The sequence below is a fragment of the Dysidea avara genome, chromosome 4 (genome assembly GCF_963678975.1).
Source record: "Dysidea avara chromosome 4, odDysAvar1.4, whole genome shotgun sequence".
Lineage (NCBI taxonomy): Eukaryota > Metazoa > Porifera > Demospongiae > Dictyoceratida > Dysideidae > Dysidea > Dysidea avara.
The window spans coordinates 16,388,961-16,407,549 of NC_089275.1; the positions used below are offsets into that span (position 1 = coordinate 16,388,961).

General features: G+C 37.5%; 1 protein-coding gene across 7 annotated transcripts in view; it reads right to left on the reverse strand.

The window, feature by feature from the left end:
• The window catches only part of LOC136253309 (uncharacterized), a 154,225-nt gene extending 143,692 nt beyond the window's left edge, over positions 1-10,533 (reverse strand). Inside the window, exons 1-8 of one of the 7 annotated variants that reach the window (XM_066045952.1) lie at positions 10,301-10,533; positions 10,037-10,246; positions 9,836-9,988; positions 9,292-9,713; positions 9,202-9,230; positions 9,019-9,111; positions 8,536-8,600; positions 8,324-8,476 (exon numbers count right to left, since the gene is read on the reverse strand). In XM_066045952.1, the coding sequence (XP_065902024.1) occupies positions 8,401-8,476; positions 8,536-8,600; positions 9,019-9,111; positions 9,202-9,230; positions 9,292-9,487 (459 nt within the window). In that variant the 5' untranslated portion in view covers positions 9,488-9,713; positions 9,836-9,988; positions 10,037-10,246; positions 10,301-10,533 and the 3' untranslated portion in view covers positions 8,324-8,400. Of the gene's footprint in view, positions 1-8,323; positions 8,477-8,535; positions 8,601-9,018; positions 9,152-9,201; positions 9,231-9,291; positions 9,714-9,835; positions 9,989-10,036 lie in introns of those variants that run through there. The other 6 variants (XM_066045953.1, XM_066045954.1, XM_066045956.1 and 3 more) reach the window with 6 other exon arrangements.
• Between the last annotated feature and the right edge of the window lie 8,056 nt (positions 10,534-18,589).

The following is an 18,589-nucleotide window of genomic DNA, read 5'->3' on the forward strand; positions in this document are numbered from 1 at the left end:
TGTCAGCATAATAACAAGCACAATAGGCTGGAGTGCTATGCCAGCATAATGCTAGCATATTAGGCGGATATTTCAAATGGTGGAGCTTAATTCCATTGAAGAAGAATGATACTTCCTAATAGAGCAGTCACTTTAATTTGTTGCTCTAATAGAGCATTCACTGATTAAAATGTTCCAAATTATTGTTAGATATTGTTGCTAGCCTATTCTGTAAATGCTATCCCACTAGGGACCTGTGAGAAGGCTGGGAAAATATAGTACGTTCACGTTGAGCTGAATCCTCAAAAACATTTAATAACTCATGGATGCAATTACACATGATCTTGAAATTTGGCTCATTTGTAGTACTGCTTGATCCGCTAAAAATATTTCAAAATCTTTTTGTTCAAATGTTTGACATAATATTTACGGCCAATGAAAATTTTCACAATACATTTCCTATGGGGAAGCCATATAAGTACAGTGTCCATTACAGCCCTTTCCCGAACTTGTAATGGAGCTAAACCGTACATGTCTATTGTTGACACCTTTGCTGTTACCAATAATCATCTAGTTGGCTGAAATGTTAACTCTGTTGAGAAAAAATCCACTTTTAATTTTTAGCTGTTTTTCAGGATTCAGCTCAACGTGAACATACTATAATACAGGCATAATGGGAACACTGAAGAACATGATAGGTGAAAATTTTGGGAAATTCCTGAAAGCATTTTGGGAAAAATTATGAGCATATTTCATGTTTTGATATTTGATTCATTCCACACACACCAACGTTGGCAACTCATAACGTCAGGTTGGAGTAGGCTATTGACTTCAAATTAAGTCAGTAGTGAGCACCAACATAATATTGTATAGCTTATTATGTGGATGGAGAAAACGTTAGCTTTATATGTTTCTTAAACACTAAGATATGGTCTTTGAGGTTTGTAGAATTGGATGAGTGTGGATGATCCCATTTTGCAAATCTGGTCACATATCAGCTGTTGAGAAATCTGTCTGTGTGCAGTAAAATTCAATTTGTGACACTACTACTACTACTACTACTAATTTATGCTAATTTGTGGCCATGTACGTGATGTAGGTACTGTACATAACTACAGCATATTGGGGACAATCCATAGTTGACTAACTTGAGAAGCAATATATATATATGTCGGGGAGCTTGTCAAACTCTTTTGAAAAGTCTAGAAACCATGGTGTCAACATTTCTTTTCTTTATTTAATTTATTTTAACTGCAAGCCATCTGACAGATTGTTTTAATGAAAAAAACCTTGTGTGAAAAAGTGTATGTTGTTTATGTTCTCGGTTAATCAAACTACGGAACTGACTGCTCTGTTTGAGTAGTGACTGTTTTATTAGGGTAGCTGATAAATAACTGAAATTTTTAATGTTCTTTATGCTATTTTAAGGTTATTTATACACCATTTCAGATATATGGGCTTTTCAGACTTATGGACCACCCCTGGTCCCAAGGGGCTCGGATAACCGAGGCTCCACTGTATGTACTAATCCCTTAGAAAGTATACAGAAACACAGCTTGTAAATACATAATGAGGTGTATGTAATTCTATAGCTGTACAGTATAGAAGTATTGTTACACATCACTCTCCTCCAGTGTGTTACTCCTATATACACAGAACAACATGTAAGTAATTCCATTTTCATTAAAAATTGAATTAACTCATAGGAGATATTTATTTATAGTAAACAAGTACACAACTGCATCATAAAAAAATCAATAAAGTTGTACAACCCAATGGTGAAAGAAACAATTATCTAAGTCATCTGATCAATCTGAAATAATTTATGATTTTTCCTTTCCACATATTTACATTCCTACAATACTCTGTGGGTCTCCACATACAACCTTTTATTATAGTGTAGTAATGAAAGTTAATTGTGACTCGCTCAGCAAAAAATCCGACTTCTTTTGGATTTTCATTTGTGACTTTTTTGTTGTCCAGAGGGAAAAACTAATGAGCTGTTAAGTTTCAGCCATACCTGGTAAATATTTTCAGAGTTGCAGTGATAGGCGCAAAGCAATCGATTTGTACAGTGCTAATATTACAGGCGCCTATTCAATTGATCATAGGCTTTGAGTACAATGGCTATAGAGTTGGGACTTGAGTCATTCTATTCACCATGAACTGGGGCATTCATCAAGGCCAGTATAGTTTTTTTGCCTAAATACGCACATGCCATTAAGCAAGAAAGCTTAGAAACAGCGATTATAATGTTACGTTTTATGTCACAACATAAACAAACACACAAAACTCATGTTTGCTTAATAGTACAGAAACAAAACAAAAGTATTCTTGTGCTCCATTAGGAAACGAATCCATTGGTAATTCTAGTCTTCTTTCACTGTTCATGTAAACTTTTGAAGGGGGCGACAGTTGGGGGGTGGGTTCCCCCCTCCCATAAATGAAGCCCTGAGTGTCCAAAGGGGTGTAAGGTTAATTGAAATGTCAACAAGACAATGCATGTTTTGTATAACATTACTGTATCAAATATTCCCATTATATAAAGGACATAGATGGGCTTGCGGCCAATTTATAATGGAAGTTTTAAAAAACCTATTATTCATCTTTACCTAGGTACTGGCTTATTATGCTCAGCTATAGCTATGCTGGTATTAGACAATTATTATCACATACTATGTACTCTTCAAAATCAATGATATAATTTATCAAGACATGTACATCACTCATAATTCATCAACTCTAACAATTTCCAGGCATGTTGTTGCCATCACTTCAACACCACCATGCACTCTCTCCATTATTCTGTCATAACAAGTTCAGGTACTTCTCAAAATCCACTCAGCATTGAAACATTGTATATCTATGAAGATGTTGACAGTGAAAGGTGTGAAAAATATTATTACAAGACTTAACCCATGGTTAATAATTATAGCTATCATCAGTATTATTGAGCTGGCCACATCAAAGTTCAGCAAACTTATTGGTTGCGAGGCTTACAAGACTTTCTGCTCATCACATCATTGTGGACATGATGTGTAGTTTGCTATTGTACTGATTCTTAGAATCTGTATAAATGGCTGGAATTTTTGACACAGATTGACATAACAATAAATTAAGTAAGAAGCCAACGACCAGTAGTAATTATTATTATTAACGCTTTACAGTGACCAGCACTGAAGGTCTGACAGCAACTTGTGCTGCAGCCTTTAGGATTACTTAAGGTTACAGATAGTTTAAAATGCGTGGGCGTAACAAATTACAAAACGTGCTTTAAAGTGACCAAGCCGGGATAAATAATTTCAACAACTGTGTTGTTAGCAATACATGTGCCTGTTTGTTTTTACTACAGAACAACAATTGTTCTTGGGTGTGTGGTCTACAATCAGTAGAGGCGATGTTTTATAAAAATGCGCCTCCAAAAACCAGACTAACAGGTTGCTGAATCCCTATAATTTCAATACAAGTGACTAAACAACAACTAAAATATCTAGGTCCTGTGGAAGCAATTTTTTAAGTTACTGGTTGTATGGACATTTTATTGAACTTTTAGCAGTTTTTTCGAGTGAAACAAGCTCTTTGAAGGCTTGTATCTGGAAGAAACACGCCAAAAACACTTCCACAGGACCTAATAAATTTAATATACAGTATTACTATGCCCCAGAAATGCCAATAGAGTCTACAGCTTTTGCTGTATTTGGCGCCAGAAAAACATGGTAGTGACAGCTGGAGCTGAGCGCTGTGGCGATGTACGGGCTGGCTTACTTGTGTTACTACAACAAATTGTAGTGTTCCACCTGCCTCAAACTACACTGTAGCTACATAAAAACATTAAATATGAAGGGCTTCACCTTCATTTAAAACTTTTCACACTGCTAGACTGGTTTTATGGGCTTCTCAAAAAGAATCGATAGGCATCCAAAATTTTGAATAATTGCCTGTGACTATACCAGCCGTAACCTTAACCTAGTTACAAGGACTCAGACTTAAACAATGTCTTATAGCAAATAAGGTACAACAGAAAAGGGGCCAAAAAATCCCTCCTTTGAACTGCAGGTCATCCAATGTCTAGTCAGGGCCACACTCAGTCTTCCTCCAGGAGAGCCGGATGGATTTTCTTCCTTAAACCGGCCTAAAGTATTTATTATTATTAACACTTTACCATTGGCACTGACTCATAAATTGTACTCACTATAACACCTAGAAAATCTTGAATCATCAAGACACCTAGTAACATAGCTAATTTATATTGACGTAGGCCACAACAAAAGAAGCTTAGACATATCCTCTGAAGTAGTCAGTAATAACCATAAAGGCTTCCCAGTTCTTGGTCTGATCAGAAGATCTTTTAAACTCAACTCTGTCAATAATATTATGCTTGTGTTTTTATGCAAGATGTATGCACAACCAAGGGCGTCGGAACCGGGGGGGGAGGGGGGGGGGGGGGGTAGGGGGGCCATAGCCCCCACACTATTTTCAAAAGCATGTTCCACCCCCCCCGCCCCACTTTTGGGGCCAACTAGCTCAGGTTGAAACAATCAGCCAAAGCTATATACACAGAAATACATACATCCATACGAGAAGCCATACAACACCACGTACCAGCACAGGCATCACCAGTCCCCCCCTCGAGTCCTCCACAACTATCAAGCCATTCACTGTTACACCCAAAAGCGCCTATAATTTTATTTATGATTAGTCCTTGCACGTGACATCTGTTGTTCAAATATTTTTCCTGGAGCCTGTGCAGTGAGAAACTTAAATAGTGGAAAGAATGCCACATCAGTGGTATTATGGGAAAGGTTACGCTCGAATGGATGGATAGCAGCAGATCTAAGAGGGCAGTCTCATTGTAGTGCGTGAATGTACAGGAGTTGCTGACTTCTGAGTACTGACTATTGAATTTGGTGAAGAGTTGATTTTTCAAGTAGTCTAAAAGAGAGGCATGCAAGGATATGTAAATGAGGGTAGCCAGCGATGAACGCAGTAGCTCTCTCTATAATCTATGGCAGTAGTGGCGTGGGGTTCACGTGATCCTCACAGTCGGAACCTGCTACAGCAGATAACCCAGTTCCTTAAGGTATGATGTTTCGCTTAGCGGATAACTAATCCTTGTAGTGGAGGTACTGTACAATAAACATAAAGGAAAGACTTTCACGTGACCATGGTTTCTCACGTGATATATACATGCATCGAGCACGTGTAGTAGGTATAGCAGCCATTAGTAGAATAGGGAGTGAGCAGATAGCTGTGCATATATTATAGGTGTAGGGTTATATTTATTAGCTAGTGATAACACTTCACAACACCTATATATAAACGTACGTATGAACTGAGCTACAGGAGCCCTATCGATGTGAGCCCGCATGGGTGTTGATCAGTTTATAGTTAGCTGATTTTGGATGCCTTTGCCCCCCTCCCCCTACTCTAAGAATTGTTCCTATGCCCTTATGCACAACCCCATTTGTAGTGTGTACAAGTTTGTAACCCATACCTGGCAACTGATATGGACATACCAAAAAAAGTTCAGAGACGTGCCACCAAGTGACTTCACTGTCTAGCACATTAAGTCTTATGAAAACTGTCTGGAGAAATTAGATCTGTATTCATGATTTTGTAGATTTCAAAGGGGAGATTTGATTGAAGTGTATAAAATAATGAAAAGATACTATGACTTAGAGCCATTTACATTTTTCACACTGGATAATTCTAATATCACCAGAGGCCACTTGCTCAAGTTGTTAAAAGTGAGATCTACTTAAGCAGTACTTCTTTTCAAACAGAGTCGCTAACAATGAATGCTCTACCAATTCTGCACCAACGTTGAAACCGGGTCACTACTGCTGACCCGGATTAATTAAAGCCGAGGCGTGCGATAAGAGCTATGTTTCTGCTAGTCTCGAGCGAGCGAGACTACGTATTGAGCATTCGATTCGTGTTGCTACTGACAATAGCCATAGATACCATCAGTTTCGTGCTACATACTGCACTTACTAATAAATGGGCGTAGCTGAGCGTATGTTGGTAACGCGATAAGTGGGCGTGGCTCACGAAAGAGCTACACGATAGCGTTTATAAGTTTCCACGTCGTCAAACGAACAATTTCGTTTCTCACGTGATCCAATCCTGGTCAGACCCGGATAATTTGTAACGCGGAGAAAATGTGACCCGGATGACCCGACCAGGTTTCAACGCTGGACTGCACCCACCATGGCAGTATCTTGATAAGTTCTGGAAAGAGTCTAGATATGGGCACACTCAAAGGCCTGCGGCCTAGCCCTGGCTAATTGATTTTGCTAGGGCATTACACCCCATCCAATCAGTAGTAATAATAATAACCACCCATTCATCTGTTCGGTGGCTTAAAAGCGTTACTTTTATAACCATGATACCGGGGGTGGGGGTACACAATCATAATGTTTGAAGTACATAAATACTATTTGTATTGTATTTTCCAATCAGAAGAGATGGATTGTGTGACACAAAAGTGCCATTAAAGAGGAACTTGTAGGAATTCAATTTCTGACCAACTAGTGGAGTCTATAGAACATAGCTACTCCCCCCAAGGAGATAATTGAAACGTAAAGATTGAATCTGAAAACAATTTTAGTAATATCTGGAAGAAATTAGCAAAAAAAACGTATATAATTACATACATGCAAACTTAGATTTTAATTCAATTTTAGTGGACTGTAAATTTTTTTTTCAATGCCTAACTACATTGTACTATGTAGAAAAAAATCAGCAATACCTTGATGTATGAACAGTCCAAACGCTAACATGTAAATTAGGATAGCCTGGGGGTATATTTCCCCAGAAAATTTTTGGAAATCAGGCTCTCTGAAACTGAATCTGAGAATTTCATACAGAATTATGCTTGCAGTATTGTATAGCTACATGATTTTGAGTCGTGTTAATATATTCTTGCCCTATCACTCACTACACAAAATCAAATTTATTACTGCACACTTTAGATTTAAGCAGTGGCGGATACAGGGAGATTGCAATGGTTTCAGCTGAAACCCCTCTGAAAATAGCGCGCGCCCTAAATTTATTGACGAGTCGTCGTGTCAGTGATAAAATCGGCCACCTGCGTTGTAGAAGGATTCTCTACTAGCGAAAATCTTCGTAGTTTAGCCTTTGAAACACAATTATAACGTTGTACAGCAGGTTGCTACCTTTTTTTTTTTTTGGTCTTCGACTTACCAAAGCTAGGCTCAGTAGGCTGAAGTTGAGTGGAATCTGAAACCCCCTCTGAAAATTTCTAGATCCGCCACTGTTAAGACTACAAATTTGTGCAGTTCTAAGGCCTTATTTTAGGCCATGACTTAATTTATACTTTTCTGTGGTTCACTGCGCAGCTGGCATTTGTGTCAACTAGCCCAATCACCATTTAGCTACAACTAGCCAAAGCTATATATTTAATAGCTTTTGGCCTTAACCATATCAAGACTCACGGTAGTGAGTCGTGCGGCCAAGAAACTACAAAGCGCACGCCCAATTAAAAGACGCGCGGCCACTACTGTGAGTTATTTACGTGTAGGGCCGGTTTCGCAATATTAGTCCTATATTACGCAACATCTCTCAATAGATTTGTATTGCGTTACGTGATAAAAAAAATTTTAGGAGTCGTCATCATCATAGTTTTCTTGCGACCTCGCTAAAATAAAAAGTAACCATCGCAAAATAAAAAATAGGCGTATCTCACTTTATTTCTCTACCTTATGTTACAACTACTGTCACGTTATACCAGTCAACATAGTCGTGTTTGTATAGTCCATCTAGCACTGACATTATCCAATCCTGGTTTGCCTATACGCGTATTTTCTTCAATCAAACTTCTAATCCCTACAATAACTTTTAAAGACACGACGTGGACACAAACTCTAATGCCTGATAAACAAGTTGTGACAGCGTGCTGAACCGTAAGCTCCCTAGGGATGGCGTTTTAAGCAGATATCTTTTAAATTCCATTTAGTGCCACACCCCATGCGAGCGTTTATAAATTGCCAGTTGTCTTATGGTGTGAAGAACAAAATCACTAGCGAAGGTGCTTTAAGCATACTCTTCAATTCTCTATTTACATGTAATTTTTAATAGATTAACCACAAAGGCCGGTAAGGTGAATACAAAAGGTAACAAGCCTTTAGGGGTTACCACCTCTATGTAGTGTCATGTAGCTTGTGTTGTGGCTTTCATTAAGTATTATGCACACACAAATGGTGCGACAAAATTTTTTAATGGATTGTTCGAATGTGGTTGGTGGTGTTGTGGCTCGAATATGGTTCGTGGTTTGCCAGTGACCATATATGAGTTGGGGTTGCTCCACACAACTTACACAATATTCAAATTTCATGATGGCCATGAAAATTTCTTGCCATATGGTAAACATACAACAATGTGTAACAACGTTAATCAACATCACATCAAGACTTGACTAAAAATAGTTCCAACAATAGTGATGATTTCTTGTATGTCAGCATGACGATACTGAGACCTGTAAAAGAATAAGCATGCACTGAAGTTAACCTTAAATTAAACACTCATGCAACTGACCTGGAACATCGGTCGCAACACCAAAAACACTCGTTTCGATATCTGATGACACAATCCAGCAGGCACTGAATTAAAAGAGAATGTACATAAAATCAATATGCCGGGCTGTATCAATAATAGCATGGATAATCAAATGAACAAAAATTATATCCCAGGCTAAGTGAATGAATAACATAACTGTTGGGTAAGCATGTCAAACCTGAACATTAGGACATTAGTCAAACAAAAGTACGCTATCACAACTTGGTCATAATACAATGTTTGTACCACTGGACTTCACACTGGTTGCCCAAAAATTGTGCCATTCCGGAACAACAGCATAATTATGAAACAAAATAGTTACTACAACACAGAAGGTTTACTGTTGCACTGTCTACACTGATATACCATAATTTAAAAACATAACAGGTGGGTATTAAATACAATACACTTAACATCTGAGTGTTAGGAAAAAATCACTAACATCACACCATGTAAACTGACCTGGAAATTAACACCCTTGATGCCACTACAGTCTACACTGGATATTTGTTTGAACCCATCAACACTATGCCCGATACATCTGAGTAGACTGACCTGCAAATTCACATCACTAGTATACAGTGATAATTGATAACTACAAAAACAACAATTGCAATAATACAATTCTTCTGTACGTCAACTGACCTGAAATTCATGACACTCGATACCGAGACCTGTAAAAGAATAAGCAGGCACTGAAGTCAAACCTTAAATTAAACACACATGCAAACTGACCTGGAATATCGGTCGCAACACCAAAGACACCTGTTTCGATATCTGATGAAACAATCCAGCAGGCACTGAATTTAAAAGAGAATATGAAAAAATCAATATGCCAGGCTGTACCAATAAAGGATGGATAATCAAAATGAACTAAAAAAATATATCCCATATGCAGGTTAAGTGAGTAACATAACTGTTGGGTAAGCATGTAAACCAGAACATTAGGTCATTAGTCAAACAAAAGTACGCTATCACAAACTGGTCAGTGATAATTGATAACTACAAAAAGAACAATTGCAATAATACAATTCCTCTGAACGTTAACTGACCAGAAATTCATGACACCTGTATCTTTGTTCTTGCATAGTCTCAACTTACATATGTACCATGATCACATTCAACTGCTAGTGGATAAACCAGTATGACCAGATGGCCTACAAAAACCAACAAGCAGGTGTTAAATACAATACACCTAAAGCCTGGAATATGAAAAATATTATATAAGCATTATTCCACACTGATATAGTAATAGATTATAGGATGTTGTGGAACTTGCCTAAACATGTAAAGAGAGGACAACTGCATAATCTGGACACTTGGAATTGTCCAATACCTGATGAACAAGTTGGTACTAATGACATTCACTTCAACATTCTATCCCAGCTGGGTGAATCTCTTGTAACTGAGTAAAAAGGTGTTTATTTTCCACCTGCAACCAAAGTTCTACATTTCTGTGGTTGAGTGTACATAAATTGACCTGGAAAATCAGTATGCCATAGGGGTATGGAAATGGTTCCTTTCCTTCTGTTGTGACATTACTTACAGCTGACTGGTAAATGATCATCAATGTCCCCGTGGACCCCAACAATGAGTATATCAATAACTTCACAAGTTGGAATGAATTTCCTTTCAACATGTGGTGGAATGAATTTCCTTCGGCAACATCTGGTGGACAGGTCCAAAAACCCTATCGCACAAACACGGTGAATCAGTGTGTGGCGATGTGACACGTTGCACAAACTTCACTCCTCGTTTCGTTAGCATTCAAGACCGGCATATATCATAGAGTACCTCAGTATTCTTGACTCTTACTTCTTCAAGCGTTGCTCAAGCGATGTAGTTTTTCACGAGGGGCTCGAGTTTCTCATTAAAGTCGAGCCGATTAAAGTACGCCTCACCATCCAGTTACATTCTTAAACCATTAACCACGTATCACGAGTGTCCGCTTAAGGTAATTAGGGACTTTCCACGAGATTTCCCTTAAATAGATCACGTGTTAGTTGTCAATCCGGTGGATTCTGGTAGTATACATGGTTCAACAATGCGATAAGCGTACTTTAATATAGTATAATCTGTCAATAATTGTTTGTGCACTGCTAAACTAAGTTATTTTTGTGTGATAAGGCCACTCCAAGTCATACCTTAGTTTCTGGTCACTCCCTAGCCAACAAAAGGATGCGGGCGGGCGGATGATCAGGACTTCAGGACTATCATAGACTCTTACATATACACAAGTAATACTGTAATGTTATTAATTTTGCTCCATTTACCCATTTCATATTGAGTTTACAACCAAGCTTAACCAACATTCTTATAGCATAAGTAGTTAATTATGCTTCTGCAAAGTGCACCAGGAAAATTGTTGATGGCTAGCTACACTGCTGAGCACAACAATGTGTAGCTAACACTAAGGAAAGGTCTGCTCATGTAGCTACTTTTGCTTTACAAATGAAATGTTTCATTAGCTATGTCAGGAAATTATTATTTATTAGCTAGCTAATAATAATCCAAAACTATATTAACACATCAGAAACTCTTTCAAATGTGAAGTCTTAGTCAACTATATATGCATGTGTTTCCAGCCTTCTATACAGTAAACCTTCAGTAAAGTAGCTGTCAAAGTTTTGAGTTGAGTTGTTGAGTGCTCCAGGCTAGTGTTTTTCAGTGATCATGTGGGAAAGCTAAGTTAATGTTTTAACTAAGGGATGCCATGCACTTGTTAATTTAGGACCATACTTGCAATTATTTAATCATGGAAAAGTTGAAGTTTGAGCTCACCAAATGTTACCGGATTTCTAGTCAGTATATCAGTGATCAGTAATAAGGAAGTCCAAGTTTAGATCCACTAGAAGAGTTACTAGATTAATCATTAGAGGACCACATCTGAATTGTTAGGAAAGTTTAAGCTATGGTATATCTGATCATTAGGCTAGTGATCAATGCTACATACATACTGTACTGAAGTTACTTACTGGCAACAGAAGCATTTACTAATAGCTATATAGCTAATCAAGGACAAGTCAAAAACGTTATAGTAGTATCTGTCTATTCTAGTATTAATGTTAAGGGTAGTGTGACTGCTCTATTAGAGTATCTCGATCTTTTGCAGTGTTTAAAAATCACTGTCCTTGGTCACGTACACTTAAGTGCCTGTAATATTAATAATAGTCCTCATAAACTGGGGTTCCAGTTTTCCATGCGGGCGGGTGACCAGAAACTAAGGTTTGACTTGGTGTGGCCTAAGCATGCTTGAGGAAGGGTCTGGGGGACGAGACTAATGTTTTGACAGCAGTTGATGATGGCCGGGCAAAGAACTACTGTGATAGTGTGATAGTAGAGAAAAATCCCCACCCCTATAGCTCTGCCTAGGGGCATTAACTAGCATTATCTACAGCTACTGTATTATGTTGCTGATATGTACATCCGGGCCAAGAATAAAGGTGAAAGTGGTAGTAAGGCTCAATCCTATTATTGTGCTGAACAGACAAGGGAGTCTGGGACTCTGGGGGCATGTTCCCTCAGGAAAGTATAAGTACTACAACTTTTTTGTTTTAATTGCTTCATCAAGTATAAAAAATTCAGTCAAAAGGTGATGATCGAGGCTCTGGTCTTACGCACTGGTTGGAGTGGTTGTATCGATACTGCACTGTGACATCCTTGAGGGGTTAGTGCTGGCATTGTCCATGTCAATACTATTCCATCTCCCCGAGTCTTGATTGAGTCCTCCATTCCTTTCTCTGCTGCTCCAATCCTGAAGTTGTGACCACAGTCAAAAGGTGACGATCGAGGCTCTGCATGGTCTTGCATCTATACTGTACTGCAACACCCTTGAGGGGTTATATAGTACCGGCATTGTCCATTGCAATACTGTTCCATCTCCCATATACAAGTCTTGATGGTTGAGTCCTCCATTCCTTTCTCTGCTGCTCTAATCCTGAAGTTGTGACCAAAATATTAAAAATGGTTATAACATGATAAATGATTATGATGATAACAAATACAAATGTATTTATAGCTGTGTAGCAACTGTGAACTAATTAGGCACTTGCAAGTTTAACTAGGTGTCTGAAGCATTTAACATGCACAGATATGAGATATATTCGTCACATGCAGGCAGTAAAGATAGATTTACTCTAATAGAACAGTCATACTACACCGTAAATTCATACTTCTGAATTTACGGTGTTATGAAACAATCATTATTATGTATGGATTTTACTGACTCTCCAAGATAATATTCTGCATTAATGTTAATTGCTCATTTCCAAAAAAATTACCTTTGGGCCAAATTAAATGTAGAGTCTATCACTGACAAAAATGAGTGATATCCACCCCAAAAACACCTTCGCTGTAAAAAAGGCGCGCCCAAGAAACTACAAGTACCTGGAACCCAATGTAAAAAACAAAAAGAAAAAACAGCTCAGCTGAAGTGAAAAGTAACTGGTAACTTAAAGAGCTGATATCTGAAGCGGCCATGCAAGAATACAATTACTAAAGTTTAATCCATGCAAGAACACCTTGGCTATAAAACAGGTGTGTACATAAAAGTAACTGGCAACTGAAATGGCTGATACCTGAAGCGGCCAAGAATGAATGGTCATATACAGCTAATTCAAAAATTTAACACTGAACCTTTATAATTCAGCTGTGTTCTATATTCACTCTTGCTGCATCGTAAAGTAATTTCTTTTAACTCTAATTGGCTGGTAATTTGGCCACCTTTTTTTGCTCTATTATACTGACTATTAAAAAAGGCGGCCAAATTACCAGCCAATTAGAGTTAAAAGAAATTACTTTACGATGCAGCAAGAGTGAATATAGAACACAGCTGAATTATAAAGGTTCAGTGTTAAATTTTTGAATTAGTTGTATATGACCATTCATCCTTGGCCGCTTCAGATATCAGCTATTTCAGTTGCCAGTTACTTTTACGTACACACCTGTTTTATAGCCAAGGTGTTCTTGCATGGATTAAACTGACTTTAGTAATTGTATTCTTGGCCGCTTCAGATATCAGCTCTTTAAGTTACCAGTTACTTTTCACTTCAGCTGAGCTGTTTTTTCTTTTTGTTTTTTACATTGGGTTCCAGGTACTTGTAGTTTCTTGGGCGCGCCTTTTTTACAGCGAAGGTGTTTTTGGGGTGGATACTCAGTAGCGATTCCAGGAGAATTTTAAAATTAATGGAAATAATTTTTATTTAGTGTAGTACTCCCTGAGGATCTCATAAACACTTAGATTTTAAAAATCCATTATAGGATGGAGGTGTTATAAGCAATTTTGTCTTTTAAAATAGGCAAAATTTTCTCTGTATCTTTCCATTGAAAAAAGTCCCAAAAATGGCACAATTGAACAAATGCTTATAACTGAGCTTTGCAATAACATTTTGAAATTCGGTTTTCTGTTATAAATACCTTAATACATGGACCACAGTGTAACCTTACTTGTAAGATCCTCTGAATTAAGGTTACGGTATAGTCACGGGCAATCATTCAAAATTTTGAATGCCTATCGATATTTTTTGAGAAGCCCATGAAACCAGTCTAGCAGTGTGAAAAGTTTTAAATGAAGGTGAAGCCCTTCATATTTAATGTTTTTATGTAGCTACAGTGTAGTTTGAGGCAGGTGGAACACTACAATTTGTTGTAGTAACACAAGTAAGCCAGCCCGTACATCGCCACAGCGCTCAGCTCCAGCTGTCACTACCATGTTTTTCTGGCGCCAAATACAGCAAAAGCTGTAGACTCTATTGGTATTTCTGGGGCATAGTAATACTGTATATTAAATTTATTAGGTCCTGTGGAAGTGTTTTTGGCGTGTTTCTTCCAGATACAAGCCTTCAAAGAGCTTGTTTCACTCGAAAAAACTGCTAAAAGTTCAATAAAATGTCTATACAACCAGTAACTTAAAAAATTGCTTCCACAGGACCTAGATATTTTAGTTGTTGTTTAGTCACTTGTATTGAAATTATAGGGATTCAGCAACCTGTTAGTCTGGTTTTTGGAGGCGCATTTTTATAAAACATCGCCTCTACTGATTGTAGACCACACACCCAAGAACAATTGTTGTTCTGTAGTAAAAACAAACAGGCACATGTATTGCTAACAACACAGTTGTTGAAATTATTTATCCCGGCTTGGTCACTTTAAAGCACGTTTTGTAATTTGTTACGCCCACGCATTTTAAACTATCTGTATCCTTAAGTAATCCTAAAGGCTGCAGCACAAGTTGCTGTCAGACCTTCAGTGCTGGTCACTGTAAAGCGTTAATAATAATAATTACTACTGGTCGTTGGCTTCTTACTTAATTTATTGTTATGTCAATCTGTGTCAAAAATTCCAGCCATTTATACAGATTCTAAGAATCAGTACAATAGCAAACTACACATCATGTCCACAATGATGTGATGAGCAGAAAGTCTTGTAAGCCTCGCAACCAATAAGTTTGCTGAACTTTGATGTAGCCAGCTCAATAATACTGATGATAGCTATAATTATTAACCATGGGTTAAGTCTTGTAATAATATTTTTCACACCTTTCACTGTCAACATCTTCATAGATATACAATGTTTCAATGCTGAGTAGATTTTGAGAAGTACCTGAACTTGTTATGACAGAATAATGGAGAGAGTGCATGGTGGTGTTGAAGTGATGGCAACAACATGCCTGGAAATTGTTAGAGTTGATGAATTATGAGTGATGTACATGTCTTGATAAATTATATCATTGATTTTGAAGAGTACATAGTATGTGATAATAATTGTCTAATACCAGCATAGCTATAGCTGAGCATAATAAGCCAGTACCTAGGTAAAGATGAATAATAGGTTTTTTAAAACTTCCATTATAAATTGGCCGCAAGCCCATCTATGTCCTTTATATAATGGGAATATTTGATACAGTAATGTTATACAAAACATGCATTGTCTTGTTGACATTTCAATTAACCTTACACCCCTTTGGACACTCAGGGCTTCATTTATGGGAGGGGGGAACCCACCCCCCAACTGTCGCCCCCTTCAAAAGTTTACATGAACAGTGAAAGAAGACTAGAATTACCAATGGATTCGTTTCCTAATGGAGCACAAGAATACTTTTGTTTTGTTTCTGTACTATTAAGCAAACATGAGTTTTGTGTGTTTGTTTATGTTGTGACATAAAACGTAACATTATAATCGCTGTTTCTAAGCTTTCTTGCTTAATGGCATGTGCGTATTTAGGCAAAAAAAACTATACTGGCCTTGATGAATGCCCCAGTTCATGGTGAATAGAATGACTCAAGTCCCAACTCTATAGCCATTGCACTCAAAGCCTATGATCAATTGAATAGGCGCCTGTAATATTAGCACTGTACAAATCGATTGCTTTGCGCCTATCACTGCAACTCTGAAAATATTTACCAGGTATGGCTGAAACTTAACAGCTCATTAGTTTTTCCCTCTGGACAACAAAAAAGTCACAAATGAAAATCCAAAAGAAGTCGGATTTTTTGCTGAGCGAGTCACAATTAACTTTCATTACTACACTATAATAAAAGGTTGTATGTGGAGACCCACAGAATATTGTAGGAATGTAAATATGTGGAAAGGAAAAATCATAAATTATTTCAGATTGATCAGATGACTTAGATAATTGTTTCTTTCACCATTGGGTTGTACAACATTATTGATTTTTTTATGATGCAGTTGTGTACTTGTTTACTATAAATAAATATCTCCTATGAGTTAATTCAATTTTTAATGAAAATGGAATTACTTACATGTTGTTCTGTGTATATAGGAGTAACACACTGGAGGAGAGTGATGTGTAACAATACTTCTATACTGTACAGCTATAGAATTACATACACCTCATTATGTATTTACAAGCTGTGTTTCTGTATACTTTCTAAGGGATTAGTACATACAGTGGAGCCTCGGTTATCCGAGCCCCTTGGGACCAGGGGTGGTCCATAAGTCTGAAAAGCCCATATATCTGAAATGGTGTATAAATAACCTTAAAATAGCATAAAGAACATTAAAAATTTCAGTTATTTATCAGCTACCCTAATAAAACAGTCACTACTCAAACAGAGCAGTCAGTTCCGTAGTTTGATTAACCGAGAACATAAACAACATACACTTTTTCACACAAGGTTTTTTTCATTAAAACAATCTGTCAGATGGCTTGCAGTTAAAATAAATTAAATAAAGAAAAGAAATGTTGACACCATGGTTTCTAGACTTTCAAAAGAGTTTGACAAGCTCCCCGACATATATATATATTGCTTCTCAAGTTAGTCAACTATGGATTGTCCCCAATATGCTGTAGTTATGTACAGTACCTACATCACGTACATGGCCACAAATTAGCATAAATTAGTAGTAGTAGTAGTAGTAGTAGTAGTAGTGTCACAAATTGAATTTTACTGCACACAGACAGATTTCTCAACAGCTGATATGTGACCAGATTTGCAAAATGGGATCATCCACACTCATCCAATTCTACAAACCTCAAAGACCATATCTTAGTGTTTAAGAAACATATAAAGCTAACGTTTTCTCCATCCACATAATAAGCTATACAATATTATGTTGGTGCTCACTACTGACTTAATTTGAAGTCAATAGCCTACTCCAACCTGACGTTATGAGTTGCCAACGTTGGTGTGTGTGGAATGAATCAAATATCAAAACATGAAATATGCTCATAATTTTTCCCAAAATGCTTTCAGGAATTTCCCAAAATTTTCACCTATCATGTTCTTCAGTGTTCCCATTATGCCTGTATTATTTTCCCAGCCTTCTCACAGGTCCCTAGTGGGATAGCATTTACAGAATAGGCTAGCAACAATATCTAACAATAATTTGGAACATTTTAATCAGTGAATGCTCTATTAGAGCAACAAATTAAAGTGACTGCTCTATTAGGAAGTATCATTCTTCTTCAATGGAATTAAGCTCCACCATTTGAAATATCCACCTAATATGCTAGCATTATGCTGGCATAGCACTCCAGCCTATTGTGCTTGTTATTATGCTGACATATTTGATGCAGGCCTAGAAGACTCCCTTATGCAAATCCATGCAGTCACATAATTATGTGACCAGCTGAGCAAAAACTTGACTAGTTTGCGGTTTCCTTTATACGAGATCTTTGTTGTCTTAAGAGAAACACCAACTATAGCAATATACAGCAACAATTGATCGTACAATGTACAATTGTGACCGGGCCTGCGAAAATAGGGCATGTGGGCACAAACTACATCGCTCAGCTCCAGCTGTCACTGCCATGTTTTTCCGCCGCCAAATACAGCAAAAGCTGTAGGCTCTATTGGCTTTTCTGGGGCATAGTGATACTGTATATTAAATTTGTTAGGTCCTGTGGAAGCGTTTTTGGCATGTTTCTCCCCAGTGACTCGGATACAAGCCTTCAAAGAGCTTGTTTCACCCGAAAAAACTACTAAAAGTTCAATAAAACGTCTATACTACCAGTAACTTAAAAAATCGCTTCCACAGGACCTAGATATTTTAGTTGTTTAGCCACTTGTGTTGAAATTATAAGGATTCAGTAATCTGTTAGTCTGGTTTTTGGCGGCACGTTTTTATAAAACATCGCTCTATTGTAGACCACACACCCAAGAACAGTCGTTGTTCTGTAGTAAAAACAAACAAGCACAATTAGTTGTATTGCTAACACAACACAGTTGTTGAAATTATTTATCCCTGTTTGGTTTAAAGCAGGTTTTGTAATTTGTTCCGCCCACGCATTTAAAACTATTCCGTAACCTTAAGGTCACCTCCATAGAAAGCCACTAAATAGTTGCATGCATTTAGCATCTTGCGGATGGCAAACAACATACACATGGTGAAGTGTAACCACTCTGTTCCAGTAATCTCCACTCAAAAATACAATGTGCATGCAAAGCAAGGAGTTGTACTGTTGATTTACAGCTGTTTATATGATTGTTTTGTCTCTTAATGTACAGCTCCTTGACAGCTACCAAAATGATGCATCAAAGAAATGAGCCATTTGTGGTGCAAATTTGCTGAC